The sequence below is a fragment of the Sus scrofa genome, chromosome 2 (assembly GCF_054392235.1).
Source record: "Sus scrofa isolate SSC_HxYL_T2T_F1_AM1 chromosome 2, Sscrofa_HxYL_maternal_Yorkshire_Landrace_v2.0, whole genome shotgun sequence".
NCBI lineage: Eukaryota > Metazoa > Chordata > Mammalia > Artiodactyla > Suidae > Sus > Sus scrofa.
This window is the reverse complement of record NC_139384.1, coordinates 49,042,895-49,067,867: the sequence shown is the minus strand read 5'-3', so window position 1 is coordinate 49,067,867 and position 24,973 is coordinate 49,042,895. Positions and strand designations below refer to the sequence as shown.

The 24,973-nt window shown below is 36.8% G+C and overlaps 1 protein-coding gene across 6 annotated transcripts in view; it reads right to left on the bottom strand.

Annotated features, from left to right (window-relative positions):
• Positions 1 to 641: 641 nt before the first annotated feature.
• BTBD10 (BTB domain containing 10) overlaps positions 642 to 24,973 on the bottom strand; it is a 93,472-nt gene continuing 69,140 nt past the window's right edge. For 5 of the 6 annotated variants that reach the window (XM_085012067.1, XM_005661121.4, XM_003122969.7 and 2 more), the window contains 7 exons: positions 21,596 to 21,792; positions 18,655 to 18,940; positions 15,761 to 15,863; positions 14,205 to 14,325; positions 7,605 to 7,802; positions 5,064 to 5,174; positions 642 to 1,764 (listed from right to left, as the gene is read on the bottom strand). In XM_085012067.1, coding sequence (XP_084868193.1) covers positions 1,454 to 1,764; positions 5,064 to 5,174; positions 7,605 to 7,802; positions 14,205 to 14,325; positions 15,761 to 15,863; positions 18,655 to 18,940; positions 21,596 to 21,792 — 1,327 coding nt within the window. In that variant the 3' untranslated portion in view covers positions 642 to 1,453. Of the gene's footprint in view, positions 1,765 to 5,063; positions 5,175 to 5,801; positions 5,907 to 7,604; positions 7,803 to 14,204; positions 14,326 to 15,760; positions 15,864 to 18,654; positions 18,941 to 21,595; positions 21,793 to 24,973 lie in introns of all 6 variants that reach the window. The other variant, XM_021083307.2, reaches the window with a different exon arrangement.

Genomic DNA, 24,973 nt, shown 5'->3' with positions numbered 1-24,973 from the left:
GCCTTCATAACAATTCCAGGAGGTACATGATTTCCCTGAGTTACTAGTTTAGCTGCACTGTAAAAATAATTTCCAAATTGTTGCAACTTTATGTGAGAACAAAGATGTTACTGTTTAAACATAAATTTCAAGTCCTCTGAAATTACAAACTGGATTAGAACAAAACTGGCTTCTCTAACTCCCCTTCCCCATACTCACAGTTGTATGACTTCAGACATTCGGTCTTGGTTCACTTAAAACACCTAATATTCTGATTTCTTCTTGAGCTGGGCTACAGAATATTTTTAAAATAGCATTTTCATGAATAATTTGTCAGAACAGCACAGTAAAATGGAAAATGCACTGAACTAGAATCAGAATTTGGCTCAGAAACTCAAGGCTACTATGTAGGACCTAGTAAAAGTATGTTACTGTTCATATTAGGTTGGACTAGAAAATGTTCTCTTTTCAGCTCTCACAATATTTTGGATTTATAGTATACTTTATAATTAGTAGGGAATATAAGTACATCATCATACATATACCAAACTGGAGTTTCTTGAGCTACTGTCCGGCTTCTGGTTATACTGATGTCAACAAGATAGGAAATCTGAGACAAAAAAAAAAAAAGTGGTTGAAGGCGGTTATAAAGATCAGAAACGTTAAAACAATGGAATTTTATTTTGATGAAAAAACCAGTTTACAATCATTTAGTAAATGAAGAGCAGACACGCCATTTTCCTATCCCATAACTCTTGGGGAAAAAAAAATCATTAGTAAATAAATATCTGTGAACAGATTAAGGGTAAGGCAGACTGGATAATAAACCACTTCTGATGTTCACACTCCTTGCATTATGACTCACTCTAAAAGGGTGAAAACGGCACTGGAGATAACTGATAAGATATGGGCACTGAATCTCATTTTAATCATTCAAATAAGCCCAAGGACAAACACATTTTGCTCATCGTGGGCAGCAAACTATACACAATTTACTGAAAGAATACTTTGAAAGAAGCACTTATTTAAATTATATTGTGCATCACAACTAGAAAAATGGCTTGAACAGTTCCATTTAACCACCATTTATAAAGTGCAACCATGTAATATTCTACATTTTACCTGGGGTGTGGTAACTATCAATCTAGACTGAAAGTACCCCAGCTGCCAATTTCCACCACTTCAGAAAAGATCTAGATGTGTGAAAAAGGACTGTCCCCCATACAAAGAACCAATTCCACAAACCCACTAGTAAACAAATACGTTTATGTAACTGGAACCTCAGGATGCTAGAGTTGTACTCAGTTAAAAAACCAATCGGCTACCTTTGGTCTTTTAAAAAAGCCTACACTGCAATATCCTAAACATCGTTATGTGCATCTCACAATGAAGAGAGTGGCCTTGCAGTGCAGAATGAGGAGAGTGCAACGTCACTGTGAAGAGTAGCATGCTATGGTTTCAAGGAACATCAGCATCACAGCACTGGATTCTGTGCATCAGGATCGAGGTCATTGCTGCCAGAAGGGGGATGGATAGGGAGAATATCCAGCTCATCCACCTGGGGAGTTGGGTGCATGACTACCAGCTGGTCCTGGGGAATGTCTGCGGCAGCTGCTGCAAGGTTGGTGATGGATTTACTCTTTACACACTGAAAGTCTACATGCCGACTCTTTCCTTCTTCCTTCTCCCAAGACATTCGAATAAAGGGTCTTTGGACATAGTTGTAAATCACTTCTGGGCGGCCCCCAGGCCTTTTCTTTACTTTTTCTTTGTAAGTAGGATAACCTGAAGGAGAGAAAGGTTTTACAAACTGAGGATATGCACACACAGGTAGGTACATGTACATGGGTCCCCACATTTCCTATCCAATTTAACCTAAAGAGGGATATTCTACTCTAGTTCCTAAACAAACAGAAATTAAAACAAAGAAGGGAAACCAATAATCTATCCCCTTGGTCATCAGTTCAATAGCAAGAAACTAAAATCCTACTGATATAATTCACAAAACTTTCCACCATCCACCAATCACCAGAAAAACATTTTTTTTTTTTGGCCTTTTTAGGGCCACACCTGCAGCATATGGAGGTTCCCAGGCAAGGGGTTGAATGAGAGCTGCAGCTGCTGGCCTACACAACAGCAATGCCAGATCCAAGCCTCGTGTGTGACCTCCACAGCTCATGGCAACACCGGATCCCTAACCCACTGAGCAGGGCCAGGGATCGAACCCATGTCCTCATGGACACTAGTTGGGTTCATTACTGCCACAACACCCAGAAAAACATTCTTAAAGTAAGAGCATGGAGGGGGCGGGTCCCAAATGCAATGGTATGTAATCCAGTGCATCCTGGTCTCTAGTTGTGTATCCTTAATATCCCTGAACCCTTCCCTTCACAGGATCTGGCCTCAAGGCCTACAATTTACTGACACATCAGCTTTCTACTTCCTTAAACCTATATCTCATCTTTATATTGTTCTGGGTTTTTTCTTTACTTTTTCTGGTTAAATGATAAGGAGCTATAGAGCTCTCTAGCTTCACAAGTTCCAGGCACTTCTGCACTTCAGTCAGCAAAGTCAGTATATTTTAACACCTGTATCATTTTAACATTACCATTCTCAACAACCAAGCAGTCATTCAAATTGGCAATTCTGCAGCAGCTGTGGATGAAAAAAATGTTGCCTCCCATTTTAGTACACAAGGAATGTCACCCCTGCCCCTTCCACACCCAATGGTGCACCCTGGGGGGAATTCAGGATGGAGAAAAACAGGTTACTAGCCCAAGACAGTTAAGATGCATATCAAAGGAATAAATTTCCATGAGCCCAGACTCTTGGATCTTCCCAAAGAAGCACTAAAATCATTAACTTGAGATGTCTGTTTTTTGTGACAAGCAGTAATCTTTTTTTTTTCCCTCAGCAAAGCCTCCTACGTATCCTAACTCTCTTACCTCTTGGGAACAGTTTCTCAGAACTATCTGAGAGGCTGTATCCCAAGCTACAGTCCTCAGTAAGGCCACCAAATAAAACATAATCCTTAACTTTTTATCCCCCCAAGCCAACACAGCTTTCCCTGATTCATTATACCTTCCTCCTTTTGGATCATAATCACTTAAGAGTAGCAACTGATAAGGACCATACTGGTTTTGGAAAAATTTCAGTCATTTATCAGTAAGGGAATTTCTCTAAATAGTCATACTTTCCTTAGAAGTGATCACAAGCTCTTTCTTTCTACTAACAAGTATTACTAGTTTAGACCAAGTACTGGCAAACATTTTCTGTGACAGGCCAGATGGTAAATATTTCAGGCTTGTGGTCCATATGGTCTCTATCAACCCACTCAACTATGCCACTGTAAAGTGAAATCAGCCCCAGACAATACATAAATTAATGAGCTTGTTTATGTTCCAATAAATATTTTTAAAAAGAGAAGTAATGGGTTGGATTTGGCCCATGGGCCATAGTTAGACCAGAGTTGGAATCAGAAAAGAACACAAAGGCTGCACATAGTAGCGACTTTATTAAGGATTCCTGCATAGTGGGATGTACACAGGCATCTTGGTAGCTAGTATATTTAGCCATGTACAGAGTGTGTGTGTATGGTTGAGGGGAAGGGGGCACAAGGGCAAGCAGGACTAAATCCCTTCTAAAGACCTTTTGTAGAACATCTACATTTCACACTTCCACTCAATTACCATCTGAAGGGCAGCACTAGAGATCACAAAGGTTTCCACCTCTATTCCCTTGTCCTTGAATGCTCTTGGAACTATGAGAAAGTCTTTAAAATTCCCATCTCATTGTGTGCCAATCTGTCCTCCATGTAGAATCACTGATCTAACAAGGGTAATCATATTACACCCTTGCTTAAAAACTGCCAATGGTTTCCCCATGCTTAAAGGGAGAAGGTTCAAATTCTTTAGCACAGTATATAAATAAGGCTTTTTACAATCTAGGTCTAATCCATTTGTCATCAGGTTTCAGATCAAATCCCTGCTTCCCTGTTCTCCCAATCTAAAGTAGCTCTTTCCAACTGCTCTTAAGTTCTGAAACCCAACAGATAAATCCCATTATTTGCAAAATGACTGAAGAGGACACATCCTGGTGAAACTATGTCTCCTTCTTGCAAAGACCCTGTTTCTGGTCATTCTTTCCCATTTATCTCAGCAGCCCATTCCTGTGATCTGTAACAGTTCATCTGGGTCACTGACCTGAACACCACAGTCCTCATTATCACCCATCACAAACACATACTATGTGGCAGGCCCCACTTAAAAAGTGTTTTTCATGTATTAACTCATTCTATCCTTACAATAATCCTATGAAGTACTTAGCAGTGCTCCCATTTAGATGAAGAAACTGAGGCACAGAGAAGTGCCTTGGCCAAGGTCATAAGCTATTAAATCACAGGATTTGAACACAAGCAATCTGGCTCTAGAACCTTTACTCTTTACACTATGGTTTGCCAAGAAAGCTATTTTATTTTTAGTAAGGCCACTTTAAAGTAAAAGAAGCATCTGACATGGTGTCTGGAAAAATTCATTTAAATCATAAAATAAGCAATCTAAAAAAGTAATAAGCATATAAGTATGACGAAGTACATTTACAGTTCACTAATTTGAAAATAAGCAAACTATTATCATACCTTAAGACATCAGTAAGCTACTAGTACAGCTTTTACATGAATTTTCAGAAAATACTAGTTTTTAGTTCTGTTGGGCTTTGAGGAGCTCCAAAGATCACTGCTAGGCAAAGAATCCTGCCAATCTTATGGGAATATAGACACATGCATGCCAGATATACTACCTGGGCTTAGTAAAAAATGCAATAGGCCGAGTTATAGCAGAAAAGACAAATTCATATCTCTGTATTGCTAGGGAATCTTATAGAATAAATAATAATTTCTCATGGAATTCTATTTATCTTCTCAGATACAGGAAGCTGATTTTTGTTATTTTTACAGCTATTGCATGAGCATTTGGTAATCATTTGCCTTTTTCTTAAAGTATTCCAACTATATTCTATATGGGATCCGGTTTTTAAACTTTTTTTTCCCCAAAGATAATTAATAGAAAATAGTGAAAATATCTTACCTTCTATTCCCAACCTAATCTTCTTAAGACCCCTCTCCTTCAAAACTGACTTGGCCACATCTCTGTTTTCAATGTACTTGAAAAATCTATATAATTTTGTGCTATAAATAACTGTAAACAAAAAGAAAAAAATATTTTCTTATTAAAATGAAAGTACTTGGAGATTACTTATCTTGATCATCAAAGGGGCCTGACAACTCTAAAAGCCCAAATAATGGATGCAGTGATGCCAAAGGATGACTAGCCAACATGACAGGACAATTCAGTACAGTTAATATACAAGCAAATGTCTACATAAGTTGAAACAAGAAAGCCTTAATAACCAATCAGGTAACCCAATCCATAGGAAGAATCTCCTGAAAGATATATCATACACAAACTTCTTGGAATGGGATCAGCCCCACTTTCTTCAAATAAAGATAACCTAAAGAAGGTATCAATATCACATCATTATCAAGCAGGCAAAGTAAAAGGACTTTGCTATGATGCCTACAAGGCCTTATCTACAGGGGGAAAAAAAAACTGCCTTGTCAGAAATGGATACATCTTACATTTCATGGATTGAGCAACTATTAATAATTCCCCCCAAAGGCAAAGACCCTCCCCACAAACTGTTTTCCATTCAGGCGAACAGCCCCATTTAATACTGATGTTAAAATTGGCAGATTCGAGCATGTTCTGCCTAGGTTAGTCTGTTTAGAGCAAACTGGCTTTGCAAAGGACAGACATTCCACTGACAACATGTTGAGTCTTCCAAATGTGCTGGGCACTTCAGGGAGTTAGACTGATGGACCTTCCTCGCCTTCTCTCTTTCAGGTGGAGTTATCTCCCTTAAAAGGTGAACTGCAAAGGTTTTTTCAAAAAAAGAAAAACACACTCACAAACCAAACATGCTGGTTTAAGAGCCAATAAAAGGGGGGAAAAACGTATATAGTAGCTACTCATGGGGTAAATTTGTGATTATTATTATACCCTTAAAATTACTTATGTTTTGAGAAAGATTTTTTGACATTATAATGTCACATTTAGGAAAATCAGGTGGAAGAGGCTATCTATCTCTGTCTCCTCAAATCTATCTTCTTTAGGCTGGAATATCTTGGCGCAAAATGAAACATATTTGAACAAATTAAGTAAAAATGTTTTCAGTCCTTTTAAACTTCAAAGCTTAAGAAACAAACAAAGGAAAAAAACCCAGAAAACAGAGATGAAAAAAGGAAAAGTCAGATCTATTATTATTATTCCTATGTCAGTATGATATCATCTCTGTGTTCTATGGATGGCTCTGCTCTCTTGGAATCAAATGTTCTGAAAACTAAAATACAAATAGTAAATTTGTTCATTCAAAAATTTAGAGTATTTCTTTCATTTTTCCTGTTTTGTTCAACTTTTTATTCCACATATTATTACAGAAAACCATTGTCAGAAAAGAGCCTAGGAATGAGGAAACAACAACATAAATGTCTATTATCACAAATGTCTACAGAGGAATCACTGTACTCATAAGTATATCATGCAATGGAAACACCTCAATGCAAATTCTGAAAAGTACTACCATAATTTGTGTTAAAATAATCTTCTGAAAATATTCGGAATATTCAAAAAGAATACCACTTGGAGTCTTCTTTATTTTTAGAAAAGGATAAAGGAGTTCTAGTACTTTCCATAATCCTGTACTTTTTACTTAAACCCTAATCCTTACCGAGTCAACAGAGACTAGAGGACAGAACAAGATGCTGGGCTAGCTCCTTGCTCCTCAAATCATTTTTTTTAAACTCTTCTCAATCTATGAAATTGTTCAAAAACACTATATTGGTGGATTCTACACATATATGTATAATATATATATATATATATAAAATAAATTTTCTAAAAAAAATCAGAAGGTTCTAAATAGAAAAAGTTTGGAAGCACAGTAAAAAAAGATTAGTCACTGTTACTGAAGATGTGCGTTTTTGGTCATCTGTGCTTTTGGAAGGAAGGGTCATTGTATCCTGCAGGAACATATATGATATTAAAAAGGAACATCTTAAAACTTAGTCATTTTTGAAATCAATGAGTGGAAGCTTCTAATTTTATACACAAATAAAAGTTCATTCCCTGCCCTCCAAAAAAAAAAAAAAACCCAGTTCATTTTTTATTATCTACTATTCTAGGATCTACCTCTCTTGGATGCTTCTAAATGCAAAGAAAAAAATCATCAAGATTCAGATATTCAACAAAGAACAAACCATTTCTGTGCATAACAGGGGTGGGCACAGTTTTTCTATAAAGGGCCACATAGTAAATACTTTGTATTTTGCTAGCCATGCGGTCTTCATTCCAACTACTCTACTCTGCCATCGTAGCGCAAAAGCAGCATAGACAATGCATAAAACTATGAAAACAGGCAAAAGGATGGATGTGACCTACAGGCTGTAGTCTGCCAACTCCTGGTGTAAGTAAGAGTTCAATATTTCTTTATAAAAACTGGCCTTTGATCAACAATATAAAAGAGAAACAAATTTTGATGATTCAAGAGAGAAAATATGCCACAGTACTTACTTTGTGAATATTCTTCTCCCATCTGTGGTGGATATTCTTCATCCCAATCAACCACATCATCATCTGTAAGCACCACTATGTGACATTCACGTTCCCCACTTTGGGCACTAGCTACCATGAGAGGCAGGATCATTTCTTCCAGATAAAATTCAAACTGTCTACGAGCACCATCGTTTGATAACTCATGCATTAGGGCACCTGAAATAAAACCCACAAAACCATCTCAATTTCTTGGGTGATTGACAAGTAAAAGAAGAGCAGAAACAATAAACACAAACAAAACATCAGGTAAGTTCACAATATAGTGGTTACTCTTCGGTCAACAAACCTTCTCCCAGGAAGAATTCGTATGGAACCATAGAATTTTATAGCAAGAAGGGCCAATTAAAGACATTCAACACAGCCCCTTCATTTTATACATCATGAAGCAATCTGCCTATGGTTATGAAACTATTTTGCAAAATCAGAGTTAAATCCACACTCCCCCCTGCCACTCCATCCTTGGCCCAGGGTATATTTTTTTATTATAACATGTTGTCTTTTTCACCAATGTATGCAGTTATATCTTAAAAGTATATCCTAAGGATATTTTTTCAGACTATCTAAACAAAATAAAATAGCCCCCACATTCTATTTCCCACATGTTTTCTTTCTCATAAAATTATTCACAAACAACACGGTATAGGAGAAGGGGAGAGATGAAAAGGGTCAACTAGCTTTAAGGTAAGAATCACAAAAGGCCAAGCAAAATATAGCACAGTACAGGAATTACATAGCTTACATGACCCTAGAATTGAGAACAATGAAAGATACACTTCACTTGACCCTTCTTAAATACAGATATAATGAACAACTTTATCCTTCCAAATATGCAGGCACAAATTACCTGCACTGACATAATCATTTTTCTTTCATTCCATTTTCAATGGAAACATCCTATCTAAGGCTCTACCACCTCAGGAACTACTGAGAGGGTCAGAGAAAGACACTAAAACTCAAATCTGTAGTCTCCCATATGAGAGCTTTCCCCCTACTACATGCTAGTTAGATAATAATTACTAATATAATAAAAGATTAAATAACTCTCTCTCTCTAGGCTGGCTACTTCTGATTTTTTAAATTCCCTTTAGAGTCAAACTCCTACATATATAAACACAGTCTTTTTCCCCTAACTTCTCAACCAATTCCAATCTGACTTCCACATTCACCACTCAAAACTGTCCTCAATATAGTCTCCAAATGACCCTTAAATTGTTAAAGACAATAAACAATCTTCTAATCCTGATCTTATTTGACTTCCTGATGGACCACTCCCTCTTTCTTAAAACACTCTCATCCCTGAGAATCTGATACCATTAATCCTGGTTTTCTTTCTCTTCTCTGGCAGGTCTTCAGCCACCTTTGTTAACTCTTCCTCCACTAGCTGTTCATTAAATATAGGTATTTCTTAGGAAAATGTTAAGTTCTTTTCTTCTCTTATGCTGACAATGCTCTAATTTATTCTACTAATTCTGCCTTTTGTATTCTAGATGTATTATATTCAACTGCCTCCTGGAAATCTCCACTAGGATGCCCCCTCACAGGCACCTCAAACTCAGTGTACCCCATACTGAACTTCGTCATTTCTGTCTCTCTCTGCAGTGTTTTCCAAATTAGTAAATGGTATCATCATCCACTTGAGTTCTCAGAATCATCTCAGAAGAGTGCTAGTTACATGATAGACTCTTAAATATTTGTAGACGAAATGAATGAGTATTTGATTCCTTTTTTATCTCTTAATTCAATCATTCCCCAAGCCCTATCAAGTCCATTTTATTAAATACATCTTGAATTACATCATTTCCTTCTCTGGAAGATGCTACTTTTCAAAGATAGCTGTAGAATCTCTTATGCTACAAGCTTTTCTGCGATGTGACCTTGACACCTCCTCCCAGAAGGGTAAGTCAATTTTCCTCTCCCCTTTAATCTAGGCTGACTTGCCTGTAACCAGGGGAGCATGGCAGAGGTGACAGCTACATGACTCATGGCTTTGTCCTGGTTTTGAGAAGGCCCGCTCTCCAGATGCTTCCTCTCTGAATTCAGGCTCCAGGCTTGGAGAAGCCCAAGCTTCATGAAGACGTCACATGCAAGTACTCTGTCTGACAGTCCTAGCTGAACCCATCCTTTGAGTTGTCCCAGTTCAAAGTGCAGACATGTGAGTGAAGACGCCTTCAGCTTTCTGAGTCACCCTAGCTTTTCAATTCTTCACAAGACGAGGCCTCAGATATTGTAACGGAGACACAGGCCAACTCTGTTGTACCCTGTCTGAATTTTTGACCCACAAAATAAAAATGGTCACACTTTATGCTACTAAGTTTGGAATGGTTTGTTACATAATAGTAGTTAACCATCCCCACTGTCCCCACCACAGTCCAAGTCATTGTTAACTCTTACCCAAACTCTAATACAACTTTCTAATTATATTCCTCCATCATTTGCTTTTGCTCCTGTGTAATTCATTTTCCCCCATAGCAGCCTAACTAAATCTAATTAGGTGTCTCTAATTTAAGCTTTTCATGGCTTGCACTACTCTTAGAATAAAAGTCCTAAATCTTCTACTTGGTCCTTAAGCCTGTTGTAATGAAAAAGAAGGTTACAGATGAGTATGTACAGTCCTTTAAATTTTTTCTTTCTTTAAATACTAACCACATATTGATGGCTCCCACATCTAAATATCTAGTCCACATTTCTCTCTTCAACTTTAGACATGTATACCCAATGCCCCCATTCAGCATTTCCACCTGGATGTTGAATAGGTATTTCAAACTTAACATGTTGAAAATCAAGCTTTTAAATTTCTGCTCCCCATGAGACTTCCTTCCATCTCAATTAATGGCAACTTTACACTTCCAGTTAATTAAAGTCCTCTTCTCTCTTTTCCACCCCATATTCACTTAACAAGCAAATCCTTATAACTGCATCCCATATATGCAGAATTTGACCACTTCTCACTGCTTCCACCCTGATTTAAGTCACCATCATCTCTTACACGGATAGTGCTAACAGCTTCCTAATTACCTCGTTGTGTCTACCTTAATTTCCCTTCCAGCCCATTTCCAACCCAAAAGACAAGAATATTCTTTTAAAGCATTAAGTCAGATTAGAAATGAGGCACTGCATGACTCTATATTGAATTGTGTGAATGGTGCACCCATGAAATGGTAAAGCATGGCAGCCTTAGAGATCATACCACCTCTTTGTTTAAAACCCTCCAATGGCTTCCTATTTCACTCAGGGTAAAAGCCAAAAAGATAAAAGCCCCATGTGACATAGTTCCTGTGACCTCATCTCCTACTACTGACATTCTCATTCACTCCACTCTAACTATACTAGTCTGCTGCTCTCCAACATTAAAGGCAAGCTTCAACACTTGCACTCACTGTTAACCTCTGCTCTGAATTTATTTAAATTTGCCTCTGCAATCCAGGCCTCTCAGACTACTCTATGTCCCTCCCTTACTTTTTTCCTCCCTCTTCAGCACTTATCACTATCTTATATATTATATGCATTTGTTCATATGTTACTTGTTTACCTTGTCTATTGTCTGTCTCCCCTAAAGGAGTATAAGTTTCATTAGAACAGGAAGTTTTGCCTGGTTTGTTATTTCTCCCCAGAACTTAGCACAATGTTTGGTACAGATTGTAGAGTCAATAAAGATTTATTCAGGGAATGAATTCTGTTTTCTCCCAACTTCTCTGGCTTAATACCTCACCACCCACACTCCATCCCCTCCACTCTAAGCCACATTTCCCCTCTTTAAGTGCCTTAAGCATGTCATATTCCTTCCAACTTGAAAGCCTCTATAAATACCATTTCTGCTAAATGGAGAGCTTCTCACCCTTTCCATTCCCTTAGCTCTCAGCTTTAATGTCATTAACTCAGATAATGATCCTCCACAGCCCCTTTACCATACACTTGTCATAGCATATCATTTCTTCATGGCATTTTTCACAGATTTTCATTACTTGTTGAATGGCTATCTTCCCCACCAGACTGTAAACTCCATAAAGGCAGGAACAATGTCTGTCTTGTTCATCACTATCTGTACTATATGCATGGAACTCCTTAAAAGCTTGATTAAAAAGGGGGGAAAAAAGAAATTACAAGTTAAACAGAAACTAGAAATGTGTAACTGGTACTCAGGAATTAAGAGATAAGGAGTTGGAAGTCCACGGTGTATAGGTAATACATGAAGCCACAGTGGTGAACGGCAGCACTTAGAACAAGACACTTAACGGTGAAATCTAAAGGAAATGTCTTTCCTTAATGGAAAGATGAGGACAGGATATCAGAATTACCACTAACATTATTCAAAATAATATAGCCAATTTAGTAAGACAAAAAGACACAAAAAGTGTCACTTACAACAGGGTCAATTATCTACCAAATTATATATAAGAAAAAACTGAAAAACTATTAGAAATAAACAGTTCTGTTAGATGGCTAAACACAAATGCACAAAATTCAGTAACTTTCTTCTTATATGTTAGCAGTTAGAAATTTTAAACATTCTACCCACAACAGTAACAAAAATACAAAATGGCAAAGAATAAATAAGACCATAGAAGAAGAAGATAGAAAAGAAAACTAAATAAATGGAAAGACACAGTAGTTAAAGCAGGAGTCAGTGTAACAAATGTTAATTCTTACAAAAAATTAACTTCAGAGAATTCAACGAAACACTGAAAATGTTTTAAATGATATGTTTTTTGAATGTTTTCGATAGACCCAGGTCAGATTTGAGTATGCATGAGCCTGAGGATTACTCTCTATAAAGAGGGAAAAGACTAAGGACACTAAAAATGACGCCAATGGGTGGACCAGTGTCCTGAACAATGCATGAGGGAATAAAATAGTTCTCTCATTCAACAAATGTCATTACTATATCCCTGGCACTATGGACACAAAGTTGAAAAGGTACAGTTGTTGTTCTCAATTCAAACTAATAGAATGCTATAAACTAAGAATAGAGCAAGGCTGACAGAGAGATGAGACAAAGAGGAAACACCCAAGTATCTCTTCTTTCAGTGTCTCTATGTTTCCATGACTCCATATGCAGCCTCTGCCTCTTATCTTCCTTCTCAAACTAAATGTTAACTTCAGTTTTCTGGTCTTTGGTAGCAACCCCATTGTTTCCCACATGGATGATGCCTTTCTTCCTGCGCCTTCTGAATTGGTGCTTTACACATACTTCAAATTTCATTTTCCATACCATTTTCACCCAGGACACTAGATTTTCATTTCTCTTAGCCCTAGGCTTTCATTCCTACGTTCACCCCTGATTCTCAAAACCTCTTCTGGATTATACTGCTTGCCTGGGAAGAGAATGTGAACAATGAAGAAATTATAGCCTAGTTGGGAAGCTACTATCACAGAGTTCTTTCACTATATGGTAAGTTTTATGACAGAAGATTGATAAATTTTCCCACTTGGTTTCTACCATACCAATATTTGAGAAGGTATGATCCCACTCTGCCAAGCCAGTGTTGAGTTTAAGTAATGAAATGAAGATAACCATATATCTGGGATGAACATAAATCAACGAAGACATGCAGCATACTTTTAAAATGGCTTCCCAAATCATATACGGTAATATGTAAGAATATTAATTTGGTTTAAAGACCTTCCATGATCTGGCCCATCTATTTATTTCTACCTTCTGGTCTTGATATAGTCTCTGCTCCAACTAGGTTATTTCCAAAGTAGGTCATTTACATCTGTATTCTAAAAATGAGCAGACCTCTCTACTCTACTCTAGCTAAATCATTCCTAGTCACTCTTTACTTCCTGTCTCCTCTGAATTCTTCCCTAATCCTAGTAGCTCACAATGACATCCCCTTCCGAACTCTTTCAACCACTTAATATCCAAGTCAACATTTGATAATTCTTACATACATACTGACTTTTCTGTGTTATAATTACCTTTTTTCTTAGGCATGACATATCAGTGAAAGGGAATGGTGCTAGATAGGGGGTGAGGGGAACATATCAATCAGAGTTAGGATTTACAAAGTTCTAGGTTGTACTCTGAGACTACAGTTGAAGTTCTTGGATAAAGACATTTAACCCTTTGTATAAGTGAAGGCTATGTATTTGGTATTCAATCTAAGATCTTGAATGACAAACACTGTTCTTGAGAATTATTTGTATCTTCCATAATGGCTTAAGAAGTTATATTACATGGCAAGTACAAAAAAATATATAAAAATTTTTAGTTGATGTGATCCAATGAAGCCAAATACCATACTTGGCCAAACCCAGGGCTCCCGAGCTTGGAGATAGAGACTGGCAATAAATGATAGAGGAAACAGCTAAAGAGGAAATCTGGGAGAGTCTATTTTTTTTTTTAAATTACTAAAACTGAAAGAAAGTTTTAGAAAATTACAGTGAGAGCTTACAAAGATCTCTGTGAACGTTCATAAATAATCATCACGGTATTAGAGTGCTTTAGAATTCAATTAAACAAATATTTGAAGTCCAGGTAAATAGCACTGTTTCAAGTTTTTCATTCCAATATACTGTTAGCTCACAAACCCTCACACACAAAAACATCATACTTACTGAGATCTCTACATTTAATAGTACTATATTCAAAAGAGATACAAAGATAGTCACATGCTTCTCTTAGTTCGGGAATAGATATGCCATCAGGACAACGGATTATTCCTGTTTTATAGTAATCCTGAAAAAAAAGAGTAAAGAAGGCATAAAACAGCGGGCACATGAGGTACCTAAACTTACTAAGATTGGGCTTATAGAATTTGCAAAAATACTGGTACTCTGAGTTTTCTCAATTGTGGAATTTTAAAGTTAGGTGGGACCTCAGTTCATTTAACTACTTTTTCATTTTACCAACAAAAATTCATGTCCAAAAGGGTTCACTGACTCGCCCAGTCATACAATTATTTAATAGCAGAGATAAGATTAGAACTCGGGTCTCCCCATTACTTAGGCATCTCTTCTCTCTACTACTATGCTAATTCAGTTGTATTCCCCCCCCCCAACAAGTTGTCTATAAAACTACTGTGCATTTTTAAAACTTTTTTTAAGGAAGTTAAATGATACATATTTATGTTACCTTAAATTACCCAAATAACTGAGCAAAATTTAGAGTTTTCAGTAAAGAAATTCAAAGTCATATCTAAGGATTCAAATATATGCAAAGAGAACACACAATCAGATATTCTTCTTCCGAATACTGTTCTTTGGTGTTTCCATGTTATCACAAACAATATCTATTATTTCCAAAATCTGCTTAAAATGTTGTTAGGAGCTGGCCCCAGAGTAACAGGTAAGTAACTCCACAGTTGAGTCATAAAAATTTTTCTTACATGTCAACTCTATTGGGGGTAAAATGGAAATATGGGCTGTTGAAAAAGCACTTCCCCCAAAATTAAGATTTGGGGTTCAGAGCCACAGTAACACAATTTCTGAAGTTGCTACATGAATGGAAGCAAGACATCTGGTACTTGTCCAAGTACTAACAACCTGATCAAGATCAACTACTTTTCCTCTCTTATACATCAGGATCCTCCTGCTTCTCTTCCCACAACTAAGGAAACCATATTTTCAGACTGTGGCATAAGTTGCCACACATTATAAATCAAACTTTTATCACTGATTTAAAAATAACAAAACTGTAGTACTAATTCAAATATTCCTCGAAATAAAAGGTTAATTTTTTAAAAGTTTTTAAACAAAGATGCTAACAAATCCATTTTAGAGATGATTTTTAAATGTTCTTAAGTGTCCGCACTGTTAGTAATGTGCAGTAAAATACTAGAATTCCAGTAGCAAAAAAATAAATTTACTGTATCTAAGAAAATTAAGGAGGGCAGAGTAATATGACTACAGAAATGTTACCTCTAAAGCCTTGAAAGTATTTCCTATGAAGACCTGAGAAATGAATTATCCCCTATCATATTTTCACAAAGGTGATAAAATTCATTTATTTATATCATATTTATGTACCAAAAAAAGAATTAAATATTAAAATAAAAAAACAATATCCTGGATGCCTCCATAGAGATATCCAAATGGAACTCTGCTTCCAATCCAAGTACCTACCAACAAGGGGTCAACTGATTCAGTCAGTACACATAAGAAATGGCACTCACCAGAATAGCTCGAAACACAGTAGAACCAATCCCCTCCGCCACTTCATACTCTCCCTTCTCATTGGGACGTGTAAAGTTATGTTCTCTGCCAGATCCAAACATCCTATGGTAGCAGATAATTTAGAACTATATCAATAGGATACTTCCTTCAAAATGGAAAAAATTGATTTCACGTATAAAAGTAAAAAGAAATTATAATTTAAACATTAAATTATATCATTCAATTAGTTCAAGAATATCAGAAATTTATTCTGACAAATGTAATAAATAAAGGAATATTCAAAAAATACCTTTTTTTTTTTTAAATGGGAAGGAACAGTAGTAAAGATTCCCTATAAGCAAAAAACTTCAATAAAATTCAGAAGCTAAAAAATTTTCTAGTCCCTTCTCCTCAGAGGGAAAAATCAATCAATCTAGGGGAAAAGGTGATTCTTATACTAATCTTAAATGAGGGAAGCAGGGGGAGAATGTAAAGGGGAAATTGTTATCTGTGCCTTTTCCTTAAAATTGCTGTCTTTGATGCAAAGTTAATGCTGTAATACAGCACATACAGTAATATAAACTAGGAAAAAGTAAAATAGTATAGGCAGATTAGGTTATTACACATCTCACAATCTTAACTATAAAAGTAATAAATCTTGCTCAAAATTCTTAGACCTGAAAAATAAGCAGTCATGAAGAAGTTAAGTAAAGAATGAAAAGGGTAAATAAATAAGCTCTTAATATTAACTTTTACATAAGGAAAACACAATTGAATTTGTTTTATTCAAGTCATACTGTTGGCCCTTTAACAATAATTATTTTAGAAAAGAGGCAATTTGCAAAATACATCCTTCAAAATGAAAAGCTGAATGCATAATTTCCAAGAAAATTTTACAACTGTGACTAAAGGAATTCAAACCTCTGAATTCAGTGATAACACCATTCTTAAAGTAAATAAGGCTGATCTAAGTTTTCTATTCAACAATTTCCCAATTTAAATGGTTTCCTTTTTTGTTGTAACACAGAAACCTACAAAGAACAAAGCTTTTTTATTTCAAAGTTTCAAAAAAGAATGCCAATGGCTTTTTTACAGTTCCCATGAATATTAATTTTCATCCTCAAAGATATGCTCTGGTCAACTGACATGAAAAGAAGCCTTCACTGATTTGGAAAAACAAAACAAAGAAACAAGAAGAGAGTCTTTCAGCGATCAAATGCCATGCAATTTTCTCAAATACTTGAACTTTTTACAAAAGGAGAATGCTATACTTTTCAGATCAATATGGATCACACAATCTTTTGGATTTTTTTTTTTTAAACAGAAAATGTAGTCTAACAGCTCAAGAAAAATTTCAAATATCTACTTCTACCTTTTAATCTGTGTTCCCTTAAAGTTTAGGTAAAAACATAAAGTACTATCAGTGTCAAGTCATCCTCCTAAGAGCTCCCGTCAATAATCTTCCCCTATGCTTCTAGTAATACATAAGTTCGAGCATCTTTTTCCTCAAAGATGTGAAGTCTAGTGCCAATTTAAAAGGAAATATTTGTGTACTCAAAATGTAAACAGTGTCATATGCTAGCATTTACTCTGTATTCAGAGATACTTAAAAATCATAGACACATACACACACTCTCTCACACACAAGCAGGTATCCCGAATAGTTACTCATACACAACCTAGAAAAACTTTTTTTAACCTCATTTAAACTTCCATTTCATTCATATGTTCTCATTTTATATTAGAACGAACAGAAAATGATACCAATTTTACCACCAAAAGATGTTTGATCCTAGTTCTGAACACTGAAAACTCAAGTCTATATTCTTTCACTGAGGTTCACTTAACTATAATCTGTATTGTTTCTATCAGTCCTAGACTGTGGTTCCCATAACTACATACTTTAATATTTCTTTTTTTTAAAGTATCCACATCAAACTGATAACTCATGCTGACTTTTCAGCTAACTAAACTGCTGTGCTTCTTTTTTTTCCCTTACACAGTGCTGATAGCTACTATATTTTTGCAGATTAAATTTGGGAGCCCCAAGTGAAGGAAATATCAATGTTAAAGTCACCTTGTTTGTTTTTGGGGCTTTCTTTTTTTTTTTTTTCTTCCGCCTTTTCTAGGGCCGCTCCTGCAGCATTTGGAGGTTCCCAGGTTAGGGGTCTAATTGGAGCTGTAGCTGTTGGCCTATGCCAGAGCCACAGCAACGCCAGATCCGAGCTGAGTCTGCGACCTACACCACAGCTCACGGCAACACCAGATCCTTAACCCACTGAGCAAGGTCAGGGATGGAACCCACAACCTCATGGTTCCTAGTTGGATTTGTTAACCACTGAGCCACGACGGGAACTCCAAAGTCACCTTGTTAAATACACCATATGGTTTCAGAGTTCCTGCTGTATTGCAACGGGAGTGGAAGCGTCTCTGCAGTGCCAGGACGTGGGTTCAATACCCAGCATGGCACATGGGTTAAAGGATATGGCGTTGGCCACAGCTGTGGTACAGGTTGCAACTGTGGCTGAGATCTGATCCCTGGCCTGGGAACCCCATACACTGTGGAGTAGCCAAAAAAGATAGATACATATATACACACATACATACATACAAGATACATACATACATACAACCAACCTATGGTTTCGATATGTAGGGATCTTTTAGTACCTTGTCCTCATTAACTAATATATTACCTATTTTTCTACTAGGATAGCAGAGGTTATCTGAAATAAAACCAAGTTCAAAATCTGGCTCTATCACTTTCTAGCTGGATTAACCTGAGCAAGTTATTTTAACCTCCACAGCGCAGCAGAAACACTACATTCCACCAGAGTTATGGTACAACTTCAAATGAAAAAAAAAAGTAAAATGCTTTATAATTAATAATATAAAGAACTGCAGTAATACAAACCTGCCCAGCATTGTATTTGGTTGTGCAGTAAAAATGGATGGGTCCACAACAAATCTAGTGTTATCCACTATTAGCGTCACTCGCTCTGATGTTCTTACATTCCGAGCTCCTTCTTTTGCATTTTCATAAACAAACACCATTTCCCCAGATGTCTTACAGTTACCATCTGAACTGGACTGACTACTGTTTCTGCTGCTGTTCCCAGCACTGCTGCTGGAACCATTTGGAGATGCTTTTTGAGGACGAGGACTGCTTGGACGAGAGGAACTGTGATCTTTTTCACGTTCTAAAATAAAGACAAAGTTAAGCAAATTTTCTTGAAAAAAATTCAAGATCTATATATATCTTCTGGAAGTTGTGATTTAGAAGAGTTGCTTTATATGACAGAATTTCTGCTTATTTAATTTCAAATAATATTTCCACAGAACATAACAACTATTAATTTATTTTCCAGGAATAAAACATAAAACATCAAATTGTTTTCCAAAATAAGTTTGTAGTCTTTTAAAAAGTAAGATGTATAGAAGTTCCCACTGTGGCCCAGTGGGTTAATGATCCAGCTCGTCTCTGTGGCATTGCTAGTTCGATCCCCAGCCAGGAGTAGTGGGCTAAGGATCCATTATTGCTGCAGCTATGGTTGCAGCTCTGGCTCGGATTTGATCCCTGGCCGGAGAACTTCCACTGCCACAGGTACAGCTGGGGAAAAAAAAAAAAAAGATGTACAGCTGACTAATGTTGACCCAGACTAAGATCAAAATGAGGTAAATTTATACTACTGCTCTACTTGAAAACACACAGAAATTCAAGGAATAGGAATATTCTCACAAGAAAAATAAGTAAGCACTAAAAGTTAATGAAAAATTAATAAGAATATTGATTGTGGCCACACCCATGGCACACAGAGGTTCCTGGAGCAGGGATAAAGCCTGCACCACAGCTGCAACCCAAGCCACAGCAATAACACTGGATCCTTAACCCACTGCACCACCAGGAAACTCTAAAAATAACAATTTTAAATGCCCTAAATATTGAAAGTATTAATACTATTCTGAAAATACAAACTTTGGACTCTTATTATGTTAATAGGGAAATCCCCAAACCAGCAATTTATCTCACAAAAGGACAGTCTCAAAGGAAAGAAAATAATTTTTATGCTTTCAAATGACTTTTAATGTCTTACGAAATTAAGTGGTCTTAATAGCTGATGATACACTTGCTTTCTTTTCATTCTCATTTTTAGTAAGTAAAGCACTGCTACAAATTTTATAGGATCATATAATTATTATCTATAAATTTAATAGGAAATTTTCTTTAGCTGCTCTAACAGTCTACAAAGGGAAAATTAAAACTACGATTCTGTGACAAGTTTCTAAGAGGCCAGGTTACTAAACTTTAAAGGTGACCTAAAAATGTACCTTCATCTTACTAACTTCATCAGCTTTTGCCAAATTCCTCCATGACTCAGGCTACTTAGAACACTCTGTACAGCTTTACAGGTTATATAATTAGGTTTGCTCTATCTCCAAAGATACTCTGACACCTCCCTTTTATTGCCTATATCCACAATGCCGGTAGCATCCCCAAAGCAAAATTTGTTGAAGTAATAATTTATTATACTTCCTATTCTATTCCCAGATACTGAACTTTACATATAAAAAACTGTCAACTCTTTTTTATACTTTTGTCAGTTTTTAGCTTATCACTATTAATCTGATTTTAAGGACCTATTTAGATGTTGACAACTTCTCTATATAATTAGACTCTAAATGATTTTGATATACAATAAGTACTCAGAAACTACCTCAAATAGTAAGTCAAAGTATTTAATTTGCCACTTCTGAAGAGAAAATAAAATTCACCAAGCTCACATTGCTTGTGTACCCTGAGACCGGTGCTTTTCAGTCACATAACGTATTTACCTAATAACAGCACTCATTTATATATTACATCATATATACTAATGAATAGCAAAGAAGAAAAAGGTCTGAGCTAGTTGTCAAGAAAAAAGCAATACAAAACACACTTTTTTTCCTCTTCTATTTTTTAATTAAATTTAAAATACTGAGAATGTTCACTGTGGTGCAGTGCATTAAGAATCAGGTTGCAGTGGGAGTTCCCGTGGCGCAGCAGAAATGAATCCAGCTAGTATCCATGAGGATGAAGGTTTGATCCCTTGCCTCACTCAGTGGATTAAGGATCCAGCGTTGCCATGAGCTGTGGTGTAAGTCACAGATGTGGCTTGGATCCTGTGTTGCTGTGGCATAGGCTGGCAGCTGTAGCTCCGATTCGATCCCTAGCCTGGGAACTTCCATATGGCACACTTGCATTCCAAAAAACAAAAAAGAATCAGTCTGCATTATCTCAGGTCACTGTGGAGGAGACACAATCAGATCTGATGCCAGCGCAGTGGGTTAAAGGACCCAGCATTGCCACAGGTGCAAGACAGGTTGCAGCTGAACCTTAGATTCAATCCCTGTCCTGGGAACTTTCATATGCCATGCGCAGCCATAAAAATAAAAAATTGTCAAAAATCAAGATAAATTAATCCATGAAGGTTACTCTTTCACTACCTTTTTTAGCATGATTAGCCAAGGATTCTTATCATTAATTTACTACAAACTATTTTAAAGTTTGCTTCATATCTCAGAAGATAAAAATCAACTTGAAAAAAAATTTAAATCTACCATGTTACAGTTTTAAAGACTGTTCAAAGTATTTCTTTTATAAGGCTGTCCTGGGCTCTTAAAATTTTTTTTAAGTTTCGTTTAATAAGTTGTTTTTTCACAGAAAGAACCAAGCTAATAAGCTGAAACAGAAGCAACGGAAGAGAAGAAGTTAACTTTACTCTGAAGTATAAGGCACAATTCATTGTTATTACTATTTTAAAAAGGTAAATGCATGCTTTTAAAAACTGTTGGGAAGTTTAGTTGATTTTACATACCAATATGGTGCTGTCGTGTTGGAGAAGTAACATTTCTAATACAAGGAGTGAGCTGGGATTCTGTTCTTTCATGAGATGAGTCTCGTGATCTGTCACTTGACCTCCGTCTATCTCTTGACCTCTCATGTCCCCCACTAGCACCATGCAGACTCATTTTGGTGTGTTCAACAACTCCTTTAGCAACACGTGAGGGAGTACTGATAAATTAGAAAAGAAAATTAACCATAAAGTAGAACATGAGATCACAAATGCTTTCCAAAAAAATCAGAAAACAAAATTCAATTAACGAAAAACTACTAATATTTTGAAGTGCAAGAATCCAAAGCTACAATTTTGAAACCTAATTTACCTTAAACTTGCAGGTTTTATAAATTCTAGAACACTTTGTTTGTAGAGATCATATAAGGATGAGAAAAATAAAGCCCAGAGAGGTTAACTTACTTTTGAGATAGTGGTAGCAGTAGAAGAAGTAATATTAGTAATAGTAGCAGTAGAGACCACCAGATCTCTTGTATATTACTCAAGCGTTCTTATTTCTTTGATTGTACAGGAAAAATAGAGGGAAAAAGCACCAGCTTCTCTAACTCTTACAAAACTGAACAATGCAGCAAAGTAACTGCTCGCCCTGCCAAATAAGTCTATATTCTAACTCCAATCAACTCATTTTGATTGAACTCTTCAAAAATTCTAAAAAGGATTTTTTTAAAAGGTAACAAATGGCACTATGTAAAGCCACAGAATTTAAAACTGCAAAACATCTTAGAGTAAATTCCCCCATGAGAAATGAATAACTGAGAATGATGATTAAAATATTCTAGATGACAGCATCTATTCACACAATTATTTACTAAGTTATATGTGCTATGTACACAATGCTGTGCTACATGCCAGGAGAGAAGACGCTCCCTCGGGGAGCTTATGATTTAAGTATAATAGTTATGCATGGACAAGTAGAAATTTAAACAATTCAAGGCTTATCCCAAATTTCAAATACAAAATGACTAAATGTATCTCAAATATATAATAAATGAGTGATAGATAATAAATGTTTTAAGATCTCAAGAGAAGACATCACGTAAAACACTGGTGAATCAGGTGCTAACAAGTAGGTAAGGGTTTTTTGTGGCCACATCAGTGACATATGGAAGTCCCCAGACCAGGGGTTGAATCTCGGCTGTAGCTTTTGCTACGCCAGATCCTTCAAACCAATGCACTGGGCTGGGGATCGAAACCATGCCACCACAGAGACAGTGCTGGATTTTAACCCACTGCACCACAGTGGGAACTCCATAGATAAGTTTTTGTTTGTTTGTTTTGCATTTTTAGGACCTCACCCGTGGCATATGGAGGTTCCCAGGCTAGGGGGCCAACGGGAGCTACAGCGGCCAGCCTACACCACAGCCACAGCAACACCAGATCCGAGCCACATCTGCAACCTACACCACAGCTCATGGCAACACCAGATCCTTAACCCACTGAGCAAGGCCAGGGATTGAACTGACAACCTCATGGTTCCTAGTCGGATTCATTTCCACTGCACCACGACAGGAACTCCATAGGTAAGATTTTGAAAATCACAATACATTGAGGAAAACTGACAGGAACAAAAATGAGAGCACTTGGAGTTCCCGTTGTGGCGCAGTGGTTGACAAGTCTGACTAGGAACCATGAGGTTGTGGGTTCGATCCCTGGCCTCGCTCAGTGGGTTAAGGATCCGGCATTGCAGACTCGGCTCGGATCCCGCATTGCTGTGGCTCTGGCGTAGGCTGGCAACTACAGCTCCAATTAGACCCCTAGCCTGGGAACCTCCATATTCCACGGGAGCAGCGCAAGAAACAGCAAAAAAGACAAAAAAAAAAAAAATGAGAGCACTTGACCTAAGGCAGGTGGAAACTTAAAATCTTAGTAAATAATATGGTTCATAGCTTTAAAATATTAAAGTGCTTTTTAGAAACACAAGAAATAGGAATAAAAGGAACTTTATGGCTTTAGAGTAATAAAGACTTAAAATCAAATTGTCTTTTAATACTTAATAGCTCAAAATGTCAAATGTTACTTAACATTTTGGAACCTCAGTTTCCTTAACTATAAAATGTAGATTCTATTTACTTTCTAAGTTTAACATGAAGCTTAAATGAAGTGTAATAAGCATGCTGACCAGCAAAGTACCTGGCACAACAGAATCACCCATGTTAGTTTATTTAGTTATAACAGGAGAGAATATTAAAGTTCAAAATCACAAAATCTGCTCAGAGTCACAGTATTTGGTAGATATGCTGATAACACTGTAACCTAAGCTTTTTGATTCATCCCAGTGTCCCCCTCCACCATGTTACCCTGCTCTCCTTCACCAAAAAATATACTACTTAAGAACATACTAGTTAAGATTTTAGGGTGGGTGAGGCCCTAAAAAGGCAAAAACCTTCTTGATGATTCACAGTTTTAAATTCTATAGAGGATCAGGACCATTTCTTATGCTGATTTATTAGCTATAACACTTTGTTTAGTTATTTTAGTGATTTCTTTAAGAAAATTGTTATCAGAGCTCCTGATTTAGCACAGTGTGTTAAGAATCTGACTGCAGAGGCTGTAAGCTGCAGCTGCAGCTCAGATTCAATCCCTAGCTTGGGAAATTCCACATGCTGTGGATGTGGCCATTTAAAAAAAAAAAAAAGAAGAAAATCACTATCATCACATACCAAAAAGACAAAAGATATTCAGCCAAAAAAAGAATGAAATAATGCCATTTGGAGTTCCCGTCGTGGCTCAGTGGATAGCAAATCCGACTAGGAACCATGAGGTTGCAGGTTCCACCCCAACCTTGCTCAGTGGGTTAAGGATCTGGCGTTGGTGTGAGCTGTGGCGTAGGTTGCAGACGCAGCTCAGATCCTGCGTTGCTGTGGCTCTGGTGTAGGCTGGCAGCTACAGCTACGATTCAACCCCTAGCCTGAGAACCTCCATAGGCCATGGGAGCGGGCCAAGAAATGGTAAAAAGACAAAATAAATAAATAATAATAATAATAATAATAATAATAATAATAATAATGCCATCTGTAGCAACATGGATGGATCTACTAAGTGAAGTCAAAGACAAATATCACTAGATCACTAAAACGTGGAATCTAACAAAAATTACACAAAATAACTTACAAAACAGAAAGAGACTCAAAGATTTTGAAACCAAATTCATGGTTACCAAAAGGGAAATATGGGGTGGGAGATATAAACGAGGCAGTTGGGATTGACATATACACATACTATAGATAAACTAGGAATTCCTGTAGTGGCACACTGGAAACAAATCTAACTAGGAACCATGAGGTTGTGGGTTTGATCCCTGGCCTCACTTAATGGGTTAAGGATCCGGCGTGGCTGTGA